This window comes from Heterocephalus glaber, unplaced genomic scaffold (assembly GCF_053883595.1).
Source record: "Heterocephalus glaber isolate CG9 unplaced genomic scaffold, H.glaber_assembly_v1.0 deba00000943, whole genome shotgun sequence".
NCBI lineage: Eukaryota > Metazoa > Chordata > Mammalia > Rodentia > Bathyergidae > Heterocephalus > Heterocephalus glaber.
In genome coordinates this window covers 6,942,388-6,959,887 of record NW_028258175.1, presented here as the reverse complement: position 1 = coordinate 6,959,887, position 17,500 = coordinate 6,942,388, and the positions used below count along the sequence as shown (strand labels likewise).

The window sequence follows — 17,500 nt, the reverse complement described above, 5'->3', positions numbered from 1 at the left end:
TTTTTTTGAGACAGCTTTTTGTTTTTTTGTTTTTATGTAGTTCAGCTGGCCTACTCACTACGTAGCCCAAGCTGACCTTGAACTCACAGTGATCCTCCTCCCTCAACCTCCTGAGTGCCAGAGTTACAGGCATGTACCACCACGCCCAGCCAAATAATATTTTAAGATCTATAAATTAAAATACAAAAGATTGCAAAGGAAGCCAGTTACATTGAAAAACATTTATCAAAATGTACAAAACAAATACATTTGGGGGAGCGTAATTTAGGGGCTTCTTTATTAACTCATGAAGTATCACAATTTAGCAGCACATCTAATAACTTCTGCAGTTTAGAGGAAGTATTGAGTGTAAATGAGGTTGTAAGATACCTGCAGTAACTGTAATGCATTATGAAAGTGACGGTGATTTTGTCTGATGACAAAGTCAAAGATTCTGCTACCTCTGTAGTGCCTTGTTGCCTACCTTCATCCCTGAAGGAAATGCTACCTGTCAGCTCTGTGTTGGGAAGAATGAGTGCAGTTTTCTCCAATTTTCAGACATCCCAAGTTCTATCCGCAGGTCCCTGCTTAGGAATCTCTAAGTGTGATCTTAACCACTGTTCAGCCACTGACAGCTAATGATGAAATTAGGAAACACTCAGTCAAGGTGAAATCATGGGGTTGAAATCAAATACATATTTAATATCTCAGCTCTGGGTATGTTTGGGCCTGTTGCTTATTCTCTGTCTTGTTTTTGTCACTTGTGATGCTGAGATAGTAGTAGCACAGGACAGTGGTGGAGGATTACTGGGTACCAGGCATTTGACATTCATTGTCTTGTTCAAATCTTATACAAATTACAAGGTAGGTATTGATTTTATCTCCATTTTATAGAGGAGGAAGCTGAGACCTTTTAAAAACAATTTTCTTGAGAACACACATAGAAACTGTGAGGGCCCTGGGATTTGAACTTAGGAATGCCTGACCCCAGTATCTGTGGGGCTTATCGTAAAGAGTTGTCATGTGAATTAAATGAGGTGGTGCATATTTGCTCTGTGGCTGTTATTTGAGGGTGCATGGGGTGAAGAGCAGAGAGATCATCAGGCTGTGACTAAACCTTGATGTATTCCTGGGTTCCGTGGTTCAAATGATTCTTCATTCATTTGAACTGGCTATTTTTCATTGTCTTCTAGGTACCGGGGCTCTGCTATCCACATGGCTTGGGCCTCAAGGACTTCCCTGGCTCAACCTTGGCTACCACTTAGAATCAGATGCCTGGGCTCTACCCCCGACCAATTAAATCAGATGTTAGGTAGTGCTGCTGGAGATCAGGACTTTCTAAGACTCCCCAGGTGATACTGATATGCAGTCAGAGTTAAGAACCATGGGCTTGGAGGAAAGGCAGGTTCACGAGCATCTTTAAAGTAGGAGGTCAGAGAAGAACAGAGGAGACTTCACCATGGACGTGACAACTGAGGCCAGCCTTAAGGATGAGCTGGGTTTTACTAGGAGAAGAGGAAGTGGTGAGAATTTCAGGTAGACTAAGGGCCTCAGGTGTGATGGGCATGGTGAATCTAGAGAATGAGAAGTTGCCTAGGGTAGATGGAGCTGGCAAAGGCCTTTGTCCTGCAGGTGATGGAAAATTATAGCAGTTTTCACATCTCAGCACTTTGGGAGGCTGAAGCAGGAGGATTGCAAGTGAGAGCCCCAGTCTGGGCAACTTAACCACTTAGTAAGGCCTTGTCTCAAAATAAAAGGGCTGGTATTGAAAAGGCCATGGTATTAAACAATGATCCTGCACTGTACCCCCGCCGCAGTATGTGGTCCCTCCCAGGGCTTATGAAAGGAGAGGTGGCTCACAAGGTTACCCTGGCCTCTCTCATTCCTGTAGGACCTGAAGGACATTGTCATTGACTTGAGAGAGATTCGGGAACAAGCCTTGCAGAGTCCTGGTGTGAACCGAAGCCTGTTTCTCGTCACGCTGGAGAGGTGTTTCCAGGTGCTGAACTCCCTGGAGTGTGTGGAGATCCTGGACAGGGTGCTGAGGGGTTCCTCAGCCCACTTTCTCCAGCCAGAGGTCACCGAGAGGCTGCCCCGGCACCTGCGCGAGGATGCCTTTAAGGACCTGTGAGTGCCTCCTCCACCTGCTTACCTCTGTGCTGTCCCTTGGGGCCTCTGAGAGCATTGCAGGAGGTGACACCTGGCCGAAAGTGACAAGGGCACAGGCCGATTGCACCTTCTGGAGAAGTTTACCCTCGGTGCCTCTTGTTGGGTAGCAGACGTCCAAACTGTACTTTCCTAATGGAAATACTTACTTCAGCCTAATGGTAGGCAGCGGTGTGTCTCTCTAGCTGTGCTGGGGGACACAGGAAGCGATCTTTGTGCTCACTCACTTGGTAGACGGATGGCAAGGTGTACACATGTCTGTTAAAGCAAGAACAAGTGAGTCTTTACCCACCTCACGCTCCATGTTCCATTTTTGTGCATTTATAATTTGTTTTATGGAATGTCTTCTTTTGATTTTTCTTGTAGAATCAGCCCAATTCAGTACAATGTCTCATGAAAATCTGCTTTTTCAACTATGGGAGGAGGTTGAAAGTGAGTCACCAGGTGACTCAGCTACTGAAGATGACTTGGATCTGTAAGCTGAAGAAGTTATGGCATGAGATGGAGACATGACAGATAGAGAAGGAGAGGATGAAGACCTTGATTTGGATGAAGACCTTAACTCTGATGAAGAAGAAAACAGTAACGTAAATAAATATTTGATTAGTTGAAATGCTGCAAAATGGCCATCTATACCTGAACGATCCAACGTTAGAACTAGGATGGAAAATATTATTAGGTTCTTGCCACAGGTGAAACCTATTGGACTGGATGCCAGCACTGTGATTCAGTGTTGCTTGCAATGGACGATATGCTACCAGGTGTTGTGAAGCACACTAATAATGAAATACAAGTAAAACATTCTATACACACCAGTAGCAATACTTAAAATATATTTATCATGACGCCTCATGATCTGAACTAAAAGCCTTCATAGCAGGACGTTATCATTCTAATTGTCAGAATCTAAAGAATTTATGGAGAAGTGACAGATGTGGTGTTGAGATTTTGAGAACAATGACACTCAAGAGATTTGGTTTCCTTCAAAATTGCCTATGTTTTGACAAAAGAAAGACTCGCCAAGAAAGAAAAAAATCAACAATTTGGCTGCTATTTGCTCAATTTTTGAAAGCTTTGTTTTGAGCTGTCAAACAATTTATACACCATCTGAATACATGACAATTGATGGACAACTTGCATCATTTCATGGTTGTTATAGCTTTGAACATGCCAAATAAACCTTCCAAATATGATATAAAAATATATGCTCTATGCTCTAGTAGGTGGGAAGACATTTTACACCTTGAATTTAGAAATTTATCCTGAAACTCAGCCACCAGGTCTTCATTTGTGCAGTAATAAACCATATGAAGTTGGGAACAGACTGCTTGTACCTATTTCAAAAAATAGTGGAAATATCACATTTGACAATGGTTAACTAGTTACCCATTGATGTTACATTTGCTAAAAGAACACCAGTTGACCAGCACAGGAACGATAAGCGAGAGTAAAGCCGAGATTCCCGAAAAAAATGTTCCAAGTCCGCAATAGAGAAATGTATAGTACCATCTTTGGATTTCAGAAAGACGTAGCATTGGCCTCCTACATGGTGAAGAAAAACAAAGTAGTATTGAGACTGTCAGTGTTACACCATGACGATAAGCTTGAAGTGAAGCTGGGCATAGTGCTGCATTCCATAATTCCAGCAGTCAGGAGGCTGGGGCAGGAGGATCCTGTGAGTTCAAGGTCAGCCTGTGCTACATAGTGAGTCGAAGGCCAGCCTGGACTACATAGTGAACCCTGTCTCAAAAAACAAAAATAAAAAAAGATTGATAGTGAATGCTCAACATAAATGAAGCCAGAAATGGTCACATTTTACAACAAAACAAAAGGCAAAGTAGACAGATGTTGACGAGTTATGCAGTAACTATGATGTCACTTGAAACCATTGGCCAATGGTTGTGTTTTACTCCCTCCTAATCATGTCAGGCATAAACAGTACCATAGTTTACCAAGAAAATAGCAAGTGCAAACTATCACAGGGAGATTTTCTGAGAGAATTGGGGCTGGAATTCATAAAAGATCAATTACAACTGGGGAAGAACAATAGATATCTGCTCAAAGAACTCTGCAGAAGAACGCTGGAACAGACCTCTGAACAGACAGGTGAAACATCGCAAGAACTTCCTGGGCCGGGGATTTACCTCAGTGGTTTTGCTGCCGGCTGTGCAAGTGCAAGGACCTGAGTTCGATCCCCGGTACCAAAAAAAAAAAAAAAAAAAAGAACTTCCAGCAAAACAGCAAGGCCAGCAAGATGTCAAGTGTGTCCTATGAAAAAAGACAGGAAAGCAAAACACATGCACTGTCCCAGTGAGTGATGCTTCTGTGTGGAACATACTGCCTTCACATGTGAAAACTGCCTTGGGTGTGATACTCGAAGTAAAGATTATTTTTGTTGTAGAGTTTCATTTGTATTTTCACTGTAGTTCATATAGGAATTTATCTCTGTTATTTTTTAGATTTTGTAAGCAAACAGTTGATGCTGAAAATGTTAATGTTTATTGTAAACACTAAATACATATTACAATTTAATATTTTACTTTATTTTCCTGTTAAGTACACATTGTATAATAAAACTCATAAAATTAAAATAATTCATCAATAGAAACACTCCCAAACAATAAATGTGGGTGTTATGCAGCCACTTAATTCTCCTTTTTAGGGAATTTAACCTGATGTACTGTGCTACGGTCTGTAGAGGTGGGAGACGCTGACCAGAATGGGGCCCCTGAAATTTCAGTCCACGGGGCGCCGCCCCTGCGGGTTCTGCCCCATTTATCCATTTGCACCATGATTTATTTCATGTTGTTCTTTTTAATGACTCATCTTTTTTCCTTAAGAATATTTATTTTAAAAGTAAATTTGAGCTAAATGAGGTGGCGCACAACTGTAATCTCAGCACTCTGGGAGGCTGAGCCCTCAGGATTGCAAGTTCAATCCCCAGCTTGGGCAATTTAGTGACTTAGTGAGACCCTATCTTAAAATAAAGGCCCTGGGTTCCATTGGCAGTAACACACACACACACACACACACGCACACGCACACGCACACACGCATGCACGCACGTGTAAATTTGATACCATTATCATAAATGAGAAACCAGTATCTATTGTTTTAGGTAAAAGCAATCACAAAAGTAAATACAATGAAAACAAAGTGTCACTAAATCCTAGCTAGCCATGATGCTTACCTGACTATCTTAGTCAGTTTGGGTCCCTGTCATAAAAATACCATAGGTGGCTTAAACCACAAACATCTGTTTCTCACAGCTCTGGAGGCCGCGACGTCCCAGGTGAAGGCATGGTGGGACTGCCGTTATGGGGCGGGCTCTGTTCACAGAGGGCATCTCTGTGCTTTCCTCCTGTGGGAGAAGGGCACAGCAGCGTCTGGCCTGGTCTCTCTGGAGCACAGAGCCATTAGTCTCATGGAATCCGACCTAACCTGAGCTTAGTCCAGCTCTCCTGGACCCTATTGCTACCTTTCCCACTCTACCCTGCTGCCCCTCTCCTTGTAGGATGATGCCATTAATTCCATACCCATTTTTCATACGAGGAAACTAAATAACAGAGAGACTAATTCACATTAGGTGATGCTAATAGGAAGTAACAGAGCCAGCATTTTTGCAAATGGGCACGCTTTCCCTTCAATGATGTTAACCTTTTTTTTTTTACGTTTTAAAAATCTACATCTTTCCCCAGCCCTTTCACCTACTCTTGCTCTTAAAAGAGAAAAGGGCTGATACACGCTATGACATGCATGAACCTTGAAAACATCATGCCAAGAGAGAGCGGTGGCCTATGCATGTAATCCCAGTGCTTGGGAGGCTGAGGCCAAAGTATGAATTGGAGGCCAGCCTGGCCACATACATCGTGAGTTCAAGGCCAGCCTGGGCTGCATAGTGAGACCTTGCCTCAGAGCAAAAACGAAAGCAAAACAAGAACAAAAAACTAAAAGAAAGACAGCCTCGTGCCAAGTGCAAGAAGCCAGACAGAATATACCATGTTCGTCCTTTTAGAGAAAGTGTTCAGAACAGGCAAAGCTATACAGACAGGAAGTACATTACCGGTTTCTGGGCATTGGGAAGACTGAGGGTTGAGGGCCTGAAAGCCAAGGGCTTGGTGTTTCTTTTTGAAGTGCTTAAAATGTTCTAAAATTCATAACGATGAGACTGTACAACTTTGAGAAAAAACCGGAAACCACCGAATTGTACACTGTAAGGAGATAAATTATAGGCACGTAAATTATATCTCAATAAAGCTGTTTTGTTACAAGAACAAAGAAGGACCCAGAAGGGAGGAAGTGGAGACCTTTTGTGGAGACCACTCTGGAAGGTGCTAAGCTGTGAAGGGGAAGATGAGAGTTGGGAAAATAGCTGTGTCTAGCGAAGGAGCAGGGAGGGTCTCGGTGCACGATGGCTTTGGCTCATCTATCCCCCTGACTCCCGGTCGAGCACCCTCCACCTGTTGCTTATTAATGATGGCCGTGTTTGCTTTCTTCAGATCTGCACTGTTCAAGGATCTCTATGACCGAACTTCGGCTGGTGCCCAGAGAGCTCTGTACTCCTGGATGACGGGGATCTTGCGTACATCCTCCCATGCCCCTGGTGAGCTTGCGCTGGGGGAGTATTTGGGGGAAGCCCACCCTCCAAATAGGTGCTTGATCACTTGTGATTTTTACCATTCTCTCCCATTTCCAGAAGGGCTTCTGAATGAAACCCCATTTCACATGTAAACACTTCCCATATTGAAGTGTCTGAAGTGAGGATGTATCTGTATCTTACAATTAACAACGTGTCCTAATTTTTTAGCACATCTTAGGTTCGGTGAGAACTTTTAGAATAGGGTTACAAGTTCAAAATCTATATAAAAGTGTCTGTATTAAATGGAGGTGAGATACTTTAATGAAGAAACCTAGGTAATAAAGCACAGACATTTAGCTCTGAGCTTCCTGGCAACCAAAGTGGAAATAGGTCAGGATTCATTTATTTGAAAAATATTTATTAAATGTCTATGTCGTAGCATAGTCAAGTTCATAAAAAGAGAAATTGGAATGGTGGTAGAGTTTCAGTTTTGTAAGATGCAAAAAATTCTGGATATGGGTGGTGGTGATGGTATAAACCCAGAGTGTGGAAACCCAGTAAAGCCTCTGTGTCTGTGAGTTCCACATCTATGGGTTCGACTGACTGTGGATGGAAAATACTCAAGAAAAATCCACCTGTGCTGAACATGTACAGACTTTTTCTGGTCATTATTCCCTAAACAATACTGTGGAACAACTATTTTATAACACTTATTGTATTAGGTCTAAACAATCTGGAGATGATTTGAAGTCCACAGAGAGCAGGGGTGGAGGTTACATGCGAAAGCCACACCATTTTATTCACCCAAGTGAGTAGAGTATCTGAGGATTTGGGTATCTCTGGGGGTCCTGGAACCAAACCCCAGTGGATACTGAGGAAGGACTCTATTTAATGCCATCAAAGCGAACAATTGATATTAGGACACTGAAATTTATATTATGTATATTTTAGCACAGTTGAGAGAAAAAATGTGGAAAAGCATGGATATGTAGATTAGCAATGCAATTGCAGATACCTTCAACACGTTAAGGGTTTAATGTCAGTAATGTAAATAGAATAAACTTTTAAACCTTAAAGACAGCCCACTGTGTGTCAGCAGCTGAGGACACAGAAGAAAATAAGACAAAATTTCCACTGTCATGGCCCTACCTATTATTTTATTGTAGAAGGGTAGAGGGAGAAAATTTTTAAATGAGGAGAGAGTGAGGAAAGAAAGGAAGGGAGAGGGAGGAAGACAGGAGAGGGAACTCAGGAGAAGCTGCTAGGAAGAGGGGTTCTTAGTCACTTTCTCAGCACTGAGACATAGTACTGACACCCAGAACTTACAGGAGGAGAGGGTTATGTGGCTCATGTTTCAGTCCATGGTCGGCTGAGTCTGGGAGACAGAGTGGCCTGGTGGAGGGAAGCTGCTCATGTGATGTTGGCCCGGAAACAGAGTGAGAAGGGAGGAGCCCAAAAGGGAAATATGACCTTCAGATCAGGTGCACAGGGATCCATCCTTCTGGCAGGACCCCACCTCCTAGCAGCAAGCCAGCTACAGTGCTCCTGTAATCCAACCAGCTCCCAAACACATGAGGCTTCGGGGGCCATTTTATATCGAAACCATAACAAGAAAAAATAGATCGATACTGCAGGAAGGGTTACTACTTTAGAATAGTGCTTGGCAAATACTTAATGTAAAGGGCATTTAAAAGCTGAATAAATATTTATAGTCTGTGATGTTGCATTGTGAAAACATCCAAGGATGGTAGCTCAATAGGCAGGGCTGTGTCCCATGAAACTTTTCAGTGAAATTTGAAATTAACATGATTTTCACATGTAACCTAACATTAGTCTACTTTTGATTTTCCTCCCAACCATTTAAAGATATGAAGACCCTTTGGCCTATTAGTCTGGTTTTCAATCTGTATATATGATAATTAGCTTTATAAGGTCGTGTAAGATAAACAAATGATGCTGGGAAAATAAAAGGTGGGTAGAGGGAGGGGGAAAGAGGGGAGCTGAAATGTGTTATACACATGTACCAATTCCCTGCAGTGAATGTAATCATCATGTACTGAAGACATGTACTAATAAAAGGAAAAAAATTTATGAAAACCATTCTTGGCTTCCAGCCTGTATAAAAACAGGTTGTAGCTTGGATTTGGCCCAAGGGCTGTTAGTTGGATTAAGGAATCTCAAGTAGGTGACATGAATTAAGACCAAGATGAGGAGATGGAATCTGTCATGTGAGGTTCTAGAGGAAGGACATTCTTGGCGGAGGGACAAGAAATACAAAAGTCCTGGGATGGGAATGAGATTAGTGGGTTGGGGAAGCATAAAGGAAGCCAGCTGGGGTGGAGGGAAAGGAATGTCAATTAATCCATCTCCCTGGAATTAAACTTTGAGATTTGCTTGTAAGGAACATTAAACAACATTGTAATCAATGTCTTAAGTGTATAGTAGGATTCCCTCTGCCTATAAATAAGGCTGCCAGGAATCCGAATCTCATACTGAGTAACCCTGATAAAGTCACTCAACCTCTAGACTTCTCCAAGTCTTTATTACCAGAATTTAATTAGTGACAGATTTTCCTTCTAGAATTCCTCTATGCTAACTTTCATTATTAAACTCAGTGAATGAAATCCAATCTATTTGGACCTTAGATTGTTTATTCCATGATTGTCCTTGAGGTAACTGGAAATACTTTGACTATTAAAAATGTCCCAAGCTTGGAGATCATGGGTCTGCAGAAGAACAGTTCATGCTTAATAATTAGTTCCTCTTCCCCAATTCTCTACCACTCCTGGGGCCATCCTGTCCTTCATTAGCCACATCAAGTGTTCAGAGTCCCCTGTGATCTGCACGCCTCTGATTCCAGGTTGGGGGAGGCATCCAGAGGTTCTTGTGAATCAGCTCATGCAAAAGCCACCTCGCCAGGTCATTTGAGCATCAGCCACTGCCCACACCTCCTGAAACAGCTTTTAGCAACTGTTTCACATGCTCCTTTCTCTTCTCCCTCCCCTCCCCTCCCTTCCCTCCTCTCCCTTCCCTTCCCTTCTCTTCTTTTCCCTTCTCTCTCCTCCTCCTCCTCCCCCTCCCTCCCTCCTTCTCCTTCTCCTCTTTGTCTCCCCTACCCCACAGGGAGATTGAACCCAGGGCTTTCACACTGAGCTATGTTCCCAGGCTTTTTATTTTTTATTTTGAGACAGGTTTTGGCTAAGTTCCTCTGTTGCTTCCACTGGGCTCCAACTTGCAATTCTCCTACTTCAGCATCCCAGAGGCATGTGCCCGCCTTCCCCTTTTTTCTTTGCCCAAATGCCATCCATACGATGCTGTGTGTAAAACTGGGGATAATGGTAGCCAGTTCCAGCTCAGTGAAACTTGCAGTTGGATCTTAGACATGATTGTTCTTAAAGTCCCACTGACACATTGCTGATGGGAAATTTCAAATGCCAGAGCAGACCGATAGAGAGAGTCCTCTGGGAATTTCAGGAGGGAGAGATTCCTTCTGGCCAAGTAGGTAAGAGAAGGCCTTAGGGAAGAGGAAGTTTGAGCTCAGTCTTGAAGATGAGACTTGGACCCAGGTTAAGGAAAGGCATTTGAGGTGGCCAGAAGGGCCCAAGGAAGCAGAGATTTGGAGAACATTTGGGGTGCCTGTGGAGAGGGAAGAGTTATTTGGTTTGGTTCAAGTAGAGTAACATGGCGATGAGTATGATAATCACTAAAACTTATTACTCATGGATTGTAGAGGAGACAGTAATAAAAGAGCCAAACATACTTCAAATTGCCAGATTATTTAATAACTAATTGAACTAAAAATAATTGACTGTATTTTTTAGTTTTGATTAATACAAAATAATGTGTATGTCTAACAAGCTCCAGGTAGTGCTGATGCTGCTAGACCAGGGACCATACCATTGAGTAGCAAAGTCTCAAGTGGTGACCATCTGGGATCATGGCCCATGTAGAGCAGTGCTTTACAGGCAAGCACTCAATAAATGATTGTTGGAGGACTTCATGAATGTAAGAAGGTCTTGGCACCAAAGATGTTGTTGATCATCACACAGCAGTAGAAAGGCTTTTATTTATCCATTTACTTACTTGCTCATTCATTTGTGTCTGTGTCTGTGTGTGTTTGTTTTTTTTCTGTAGGTGATTCTGTTTCATGGGTCAGTGCAGAAAACTTATGGATTTTGGGCAGATATATGGTTCACCTATCATTTGAAGAAATTATGAAAATTAGTTCTATAGAAGTAAGTTGGAAAAATATTTTGTATGTCCCCATTACTAATACACCCGGGGTAAGGTATATTCTACAACTCCAGTGTTCAATCAGCTAGTCAAAGTTGCCCAGAAATTTTGTACCTGATTTAGCCCAATATATCTTTACTTTCTAAAGAAAACTCTTGTTAAAAGGCCCCAAGCAGTCTGTAGTGGAAGTGTGTTCTAGCCTAGGAGAGCTAAGAAAAGAAGTAATTTGAACAACCAAGAGTTTGATGTGAACAAACATGATATAAAGGGAATACTGACTGTGAACTCCCCCCAAAAATCATTTGAGGATATTTTTATACTCAAGAAAGGCCAAGAACAATAGCTATGGAGTTTCCAGTCCTTGGAAGAATGAACTCATAACAAAAGTAACTGGTATTAACCCATTTAGGCCAAAGAGTGCATTTTTTGGGAATTTTTTGCAATTTCATATATGTTACCTAGAAAAATTCAAGAAACAAGAATTTGAAGATAGACAATTTCATTACATTCCACTGTAATGGGCATTCCTAAAATGTAACACTAGGCTTTGAAGGGTTAATAGCTACTTCTATTTATAGTGACTTCTGTTAATAGCTACTTCAGCAGGAGGAATGATTGGATTTTGGCTCTAGAGTTTAAAGGATTGTACATGTCTAAGGTTAGTTGACTCAATAATATCAAAATCTCTTGGGCACCGTGACTCTGAACAAAACCTCTACAGAATGCTGCCAACACAGAGGTCTTCATAAAGAATTTGGGTATTGACTCCAATTATTTTTTAAACATATGTGCCATGACCTTTTCTTGGCTTGTGAGAGAACAGTTTGCATCAAATGATTGACTTGTTAGTAAGACCAGTTGACCCAACAATATCTGGTTATGAAACCAGAGGCAGAACTAAGTTCTTCTCTTTTATCTAGGAGACTGGGAGTACTTTAAATATCTTTCAACTTTTATAACCTTTGTCCTAGGATTAACAATTTCCCCCTTCCATTTGACTCTCCCATTGTTGAGTGATTTTTCAGAAAGGTAGATATTTTATATTCTTAGGGCTCTGAGCTCTTGGAGGAACTCCTAAAGTCAGGCATGCCTTGGAGCTTACCATAATCTGAAAATGTAGAAAAGAGCGAGGAACCCATAGAGCATTAACAGTAAGAAGGAATTATATGTGGATAAAGTATATGACCCACAAGAGAGAGATAACTATGAGTTCTTTTAAATACAGTTATGGTACATCACAATATAGAGTGTAAAATCTGTTAGAAATACAAGGAAAAGTGGATACATGCCTGATAGTAGTAGAAGCAGTCAGTGCGACACCCTTGGACACATAAGCAAGGGGGGAACAAGGATATAGAGAATCTGAATAGCACATTTAATACAATTGAATATATATGCACTGAATTTTGTATCTTACAAAGAGAACAAATATTTCCCCTCATTACCACAGAGTTATTTATAAACTTGCTGATCTTCTAAAAAAAAACTCTGATTCCTCAAAGCAGAAAATTTGTGGACCATATTCTCTGACCTCAGCACAATAAATCTAGCAATAGATGTGCAAAGATTAGCTTACAAAGTTTAGCTGCTGGAATATAAAAAAAACACTTAAAAAATAACAGTAAAGTTGGAGAGGAAACCAAAGAAAAGTTGTAGACCATTAAGAAATCAATGACAGATGCCAGTTGAGAACTGAGTGGTGTATCCAAGGGTCTGGGATGGGGGCACAGCACAAATCACCAGGATGGGGCCACAGGGGTCCACTTCTGCCGACTCATCCATCTTCCTGTCTTTGTTCAGATTGGGCTGTTTATCAGCTATGACAATGCCACCAAGCAGTTGGATACAGTCTATGACATCACTCCTGAACTGGCCCGAGCATTTCTGGAGAAGATTAGCTCCTCCAGCTTCGACATGAGGAACACCTCGACCATCCACAGGCAAGGGAGTGGATCCTGGGCCCTCTGGAATGTCTTTCAAGAAGCAATTCTGACTCAGGGAAGGAAGGGAATAATAATTACTATTATTACTAGATAGTAATGAAGTGGGGCAGGGTGAGCCAGGCATTTTGTGTCACCTTCTCAAGTGCTACTTTCTACTCTAAGCGTGGAAATGGGACATTTTAAATACCTAGAACTTGGTCTTTTCCAAGGGGAGTGCATCATTTGCTTTAGATTGTATCAAGCATTGGAAACAGCTCCTGGGTCCCCAGTTTTGAGAACTTCCTATTATCAGACTCAGCTGGGAGCCTCTGCACAAGATCCAGTGTAGAATTTAGTGATGGCATCATGATTCCCCCAGAACCACTTCCAGCAGGGGTGGGCCAGGAGCCACCACTGGAAGGGCTGGGACCAAGCAGGGTTCCATTGTCGGAGCCGGCAGTGAGGATGGGGTGGTGAGCGCCTCTCTGTCCTCCAGGGTCTCATTGTCACACTGGTCCCTCCAACGTCACCGTATCACCTTAAAGGTTTTCAAATGAGCCGCTTTTAGAGTGTTTGTTCATAAAACTTTTCCACCACAGCCCCCCATCCCTAGGAATTTTCACCCACTACAAATGAGTTCCACATTTCTATGGTTCTCCCCCCCCCCCCCCGGCAAAGACTCACAGTTAAGAATGTGGGACCTGGAGCCAGACTTCTTGGATTTAATCTTGGCTGTGCTGTGCACAATTTGTGTGCTCTTGGCCATGTGGCATTGCCTCTCTGTGCTTCCGTTTTCCCATCTACAAAGTGGAAGACAAGAATCTTCCGTGCTCATTAAGATCTTCATAAGGATTAAGCATACCTGGAACATAGTAAGTACTCAATGAATACTATTTTTTCTAAAATAATTTATTTTTTAAATTGACAAAAATTGTACACACTGATGGTGTACATGATGCTTTGATATATATTGTGGAATGGTTAAATCAAGCTAATTAACATATCCATTATATCACATACTTATCACTTCTCTTTTTTGGTAGTGAAAACACTTAAAATCTACTCTCTCAGCAATTGTTAAGAATATAATACATTATTATTAACAATAGTGACCACAATCACCAGAATTTATTTCTCCTGTCTAACTGAAATTCTATTCTCTGCTTCTACGAGATTAACTTTTTAAAAATTAGGGTCTGCATATAAATGAGATCATGTAGTATTTGTTTTTCTGTGTCTGGCTTATTTCATTTAACATAATTTCCTCTAGGTTCATCCATATTGTTGGAAATGACAGGTTTTCCTTCTTTTTAAAGGTGGAATGGTATTCCATTGTGTATCTAAACCACTTTTGAAATGAATTCATCTACTGATATATATTTAGGTTGATTCCATGCATTGGACTTTGGTGGTCATTGACCTTATCCCTCACTCCTCCTGAGTCTTTTCTTTTTTCCGCGAGTTAAGCAGCTCTCTCTTTCTCATCAGGGATATTTTCAAATATCCTTTCCCTGGACCAGGTTTCTCTTCAGCATACATGTCCAGATACATCAGTATCTTTCTGAGATGGTGGAGCCAGGTTGATTGTGGTCAGCCTGGCAGTCTGGCCATGCTAGGCTGAGTAGTTTTCATCTTAGCTTTAAGAACATTCATTAATGAAGGAGTCCTCGTATCCACTGTGAAGTACGCTTATCACTGGGTATGCCTCTTCTCGTTTAGCTGTCATGGTTACTTCATTCCTTCACTCATCATATTTATTATGATGTGCTATGGTGAACAAAGCAAGTCTCTTTTATTAAATGTTCAGAGAGGCAGGGCCACCCTACGTAGTCGTGCTGCACAACTGTATGCAGCAACCTTGTAGGGAAGTTGTCACTCACTGGAGATCAGGTATCTCGGAGAACTGGGCTTCCAACTCCAGTTGGCCTGAATCTATGTTCTTAATCCCTGGATGTGTTGCTCCCAGTTAGAGTTCGAATCCCTCTGTCCTTGTGCTGTTTTGCCTGTTAGTGTTTCTTTTTTCCCTTCTTAAATGTCAGCACCATCTTTTACCTATGGCTTTGACCCCTCCCAGGTGAGAGATGGGTTAGGTGTGTGGATCTAGATGAGAGTCTCAGCTCTACTGTTTACCTTGGAAAGTCGCCTGATCTCACTGAGTCTCACTTTGCCCTTCTGTGAAATGGGGCCGAGGAGAGCTCCCACCTCACAGGGTGGTTGTGATAAAAAAGTGCATGTTAAAGAACTTGGTGAGTGGTAGCCACTGTGCTCGTGACCCTCTTGGCTGGGATGAGGGGTGGGTTCGGTTGCAGCCCCAGCTCCGAGCCCTCCACCAGCATCTCTCATCCTCCCGCACAGGTTGGGGCTGCTGGTTTGTTTCTACAATGACCTGGAGCTGCTGGATGCCACGATGGCCCAAGTCCTGCTTCACCAGATGATCAAGTGCAGCCACCTGCGGGGCTTCCGGACCGGTGTTCAGAAGGTGCGGACAGAGTCTGCGATCCCAGCACTCTGAGAGGTTGAGGCAAGAGGACCACACATTTGAGCCCAGCTCAGGCAACTTAGCAAAATCTGCCTGCAGATAAAAAAATAAAAAAGGGCTAGGGATGTAGCTCAGTGGGAAGGTCTTGAGTTCAGTCATCAGTACTAGAAAAAGAAAAGTGCAGGCAGAATGCATGTCTTCGGGGCCCTGGCTTCAGTTTTACCAGCCAGAGAAATGGGAACAACACATTTGCCTGGCCTTTGAGCGAAAACATGTAGCATTAATCAGGATCTAAGTCCACCCATAGAAGAGGAGATCAGATGAGCATAACACAGGAAGGATGACAAAAAAAATAGCACAAGGAAAAATCTTAGGAAGATGGAATTAAATCAGCTGTGCCCAAGTGAGACATGCATAAGGATCGCCTGGGGTCTTTTCCCATTTTTATTTTTTTTATTTATTTTTGTGGTACTAGGGATTAAACCAGGGCCTTCACACTGAGTTACATCTCCAGCCCTTTTTATTTTTTATGTTGAGACAGGGTCTCTTTCACTGCTAGGTTGCCCAGGCTGGGCTCAAACTCGCCATCCTCCTGCCTCAGCTGGAGATCTAGGCATGCACACCATGCCTGACCACTTGGAGTCTCAAACGCAGATCTGGGTTCAGGAGGCTTGGGGAGGCCTTGTGAGCTGCACTTCATCCAGCTTCAGGAGGATGTGGAGCAGCTGGAATAGTGCAGACTGAGCAAGGGTTCCGGGCGTGGCTCTAGATGCGTGACAGCCTCTCCACCAGGGATTGTGGTCAGCAGTCTATCGCGTGGCCTAAGTGTGTATGGTGTTAAAGTGCTTCCGGTGATTCCATCGCAGCTGGGGTTCAGGACCTGGATGGGTGGTTTTATTTATCGATTTAGTTTTATGCTCACACTGCACATAATTCTGCAAAATTTGCTTTTCCCATACCTCAGTCATTTAGTTAAATTCATACCCATATTATCAGTCCATTCTTTTAAACTGCTGGACAGAATTTCTAGTTGTGACTCTACTGGTAGAATTTCGATTGTTTTCACCATTTCATGTGCCAACTGGCTTGCCCTCCAAAGGGTCTATGTAACAGTGATCATTTAACAATTTCCCCACCTCCAAGTTGGCAGTGATGACTCATTTCTCCTCACCACTCTCAACATTTGATATTTGCATCTCTTACTGACCAGGCTCTGGACAAATTAGCAAATACAGACTCTCATTTCCCTCCGCCCTCCACCTCTGTCTTCTTTTTCCCACTGAAATCTCAATTCTGAGGTCCTCCCTTTCATTTTTGGGGGGGGGCGGGGGAGGTGTACTGGGAATTGAACTCAAGGCTTTCACGCTGAGCTACACCCCCAGATCTTTTTAATTTTAAATTTGAGCCAGGGTCTTGCTAAGTTGCCCAGGCTGGCTCAAACTTGTGATCCTCCTGCTTCAGCCTCCCAGGATGCTAGGGTCACAGACGTACGCCCCCACCCCAGCTTTAATTTTTTTTAGTTGAAAAGATGTTGTGAGTGATCTTAAAGAAAAATTTGATTAAGCCATCAATAATTCTACCGCAGTTTTTCACACATAACCCCCAAATCCCGTCACATCTGACAGTTCACATCCGGGTCACCTATCTCCGTCGATGTGTATGCGTTTTTACTTTCAAGGAAAAGAAATCCTTGTCAAGCAAGCTCAAGCCAAAAATAAGAAAAATACATTTTATGGCCACAAAGGGGGGAGGCCTGCAGCCCTGACCGAGAAGGAAGTCGAATAAAAGTAGACGCGGGGGAGCCCTGTGGGATCATCTCAGCCGTTCTCAAACAAGGGTGCAGCGGATGCACTGGGCAGGATCATTAAACATAGATTCCCGGGCTTCTCGCCGTGAGCCTCTGCTTCAGCAACGCTGGGGCGAGGCCTGAGAATCTGCATTTCTAACCAGTTCCCGAGTGGTGCTGCTGCAACCCGTCAAGAACCGCTCTCTGAGACCCACTCAGCCCACCCTTCCGTTTACAGACACGGGAGCTGCCCCAGGGAAGCCCACCCACTAAACTGAGAGAAGCCAGGCGCGGCCAGGTTTCTTCTACTTCACTCTGCTGGCCCCTGGTGGCTCTTTCCAAATTGCACGGAACAG

General features: G+C 42.9%; 1 protein-coding gene across 1 annotated transcript in view; it reads left to right on the top strand.

Annotated features, from left to right (window-relative positions):
* The window catches only part of Otoa (otoancorin), a 69,181-nt gene that overhangs the window by 11,636 nt on the left and 40,045 nt on the right, over window positions 1-17,500 (top strand). The window contains exons 7-11 of the mRNA XM_087209110.1: window positions 1,871-2,106; window positions 6,645-6,748; window positions 10,859-10,959; window positions 12,758-12,927; window positions 15,223-15,358. Of these exons, the coding sequence (XP_087065236.1) occupies window positions 1,871-2,106; window positions 6,645-6,748; window positions 10,859-10,959; window positions 12,758-12,927; window positions 15,223-15,358 (747 nt within the window). The remainder of the gene's footprint in view (window positions 1-1,870; window positions 2,107-6,644; window positions 6,749-10,858; window positions 10,960-12,757; window positions 12,928-15,222; window positions 15,359-17,500) is intronic.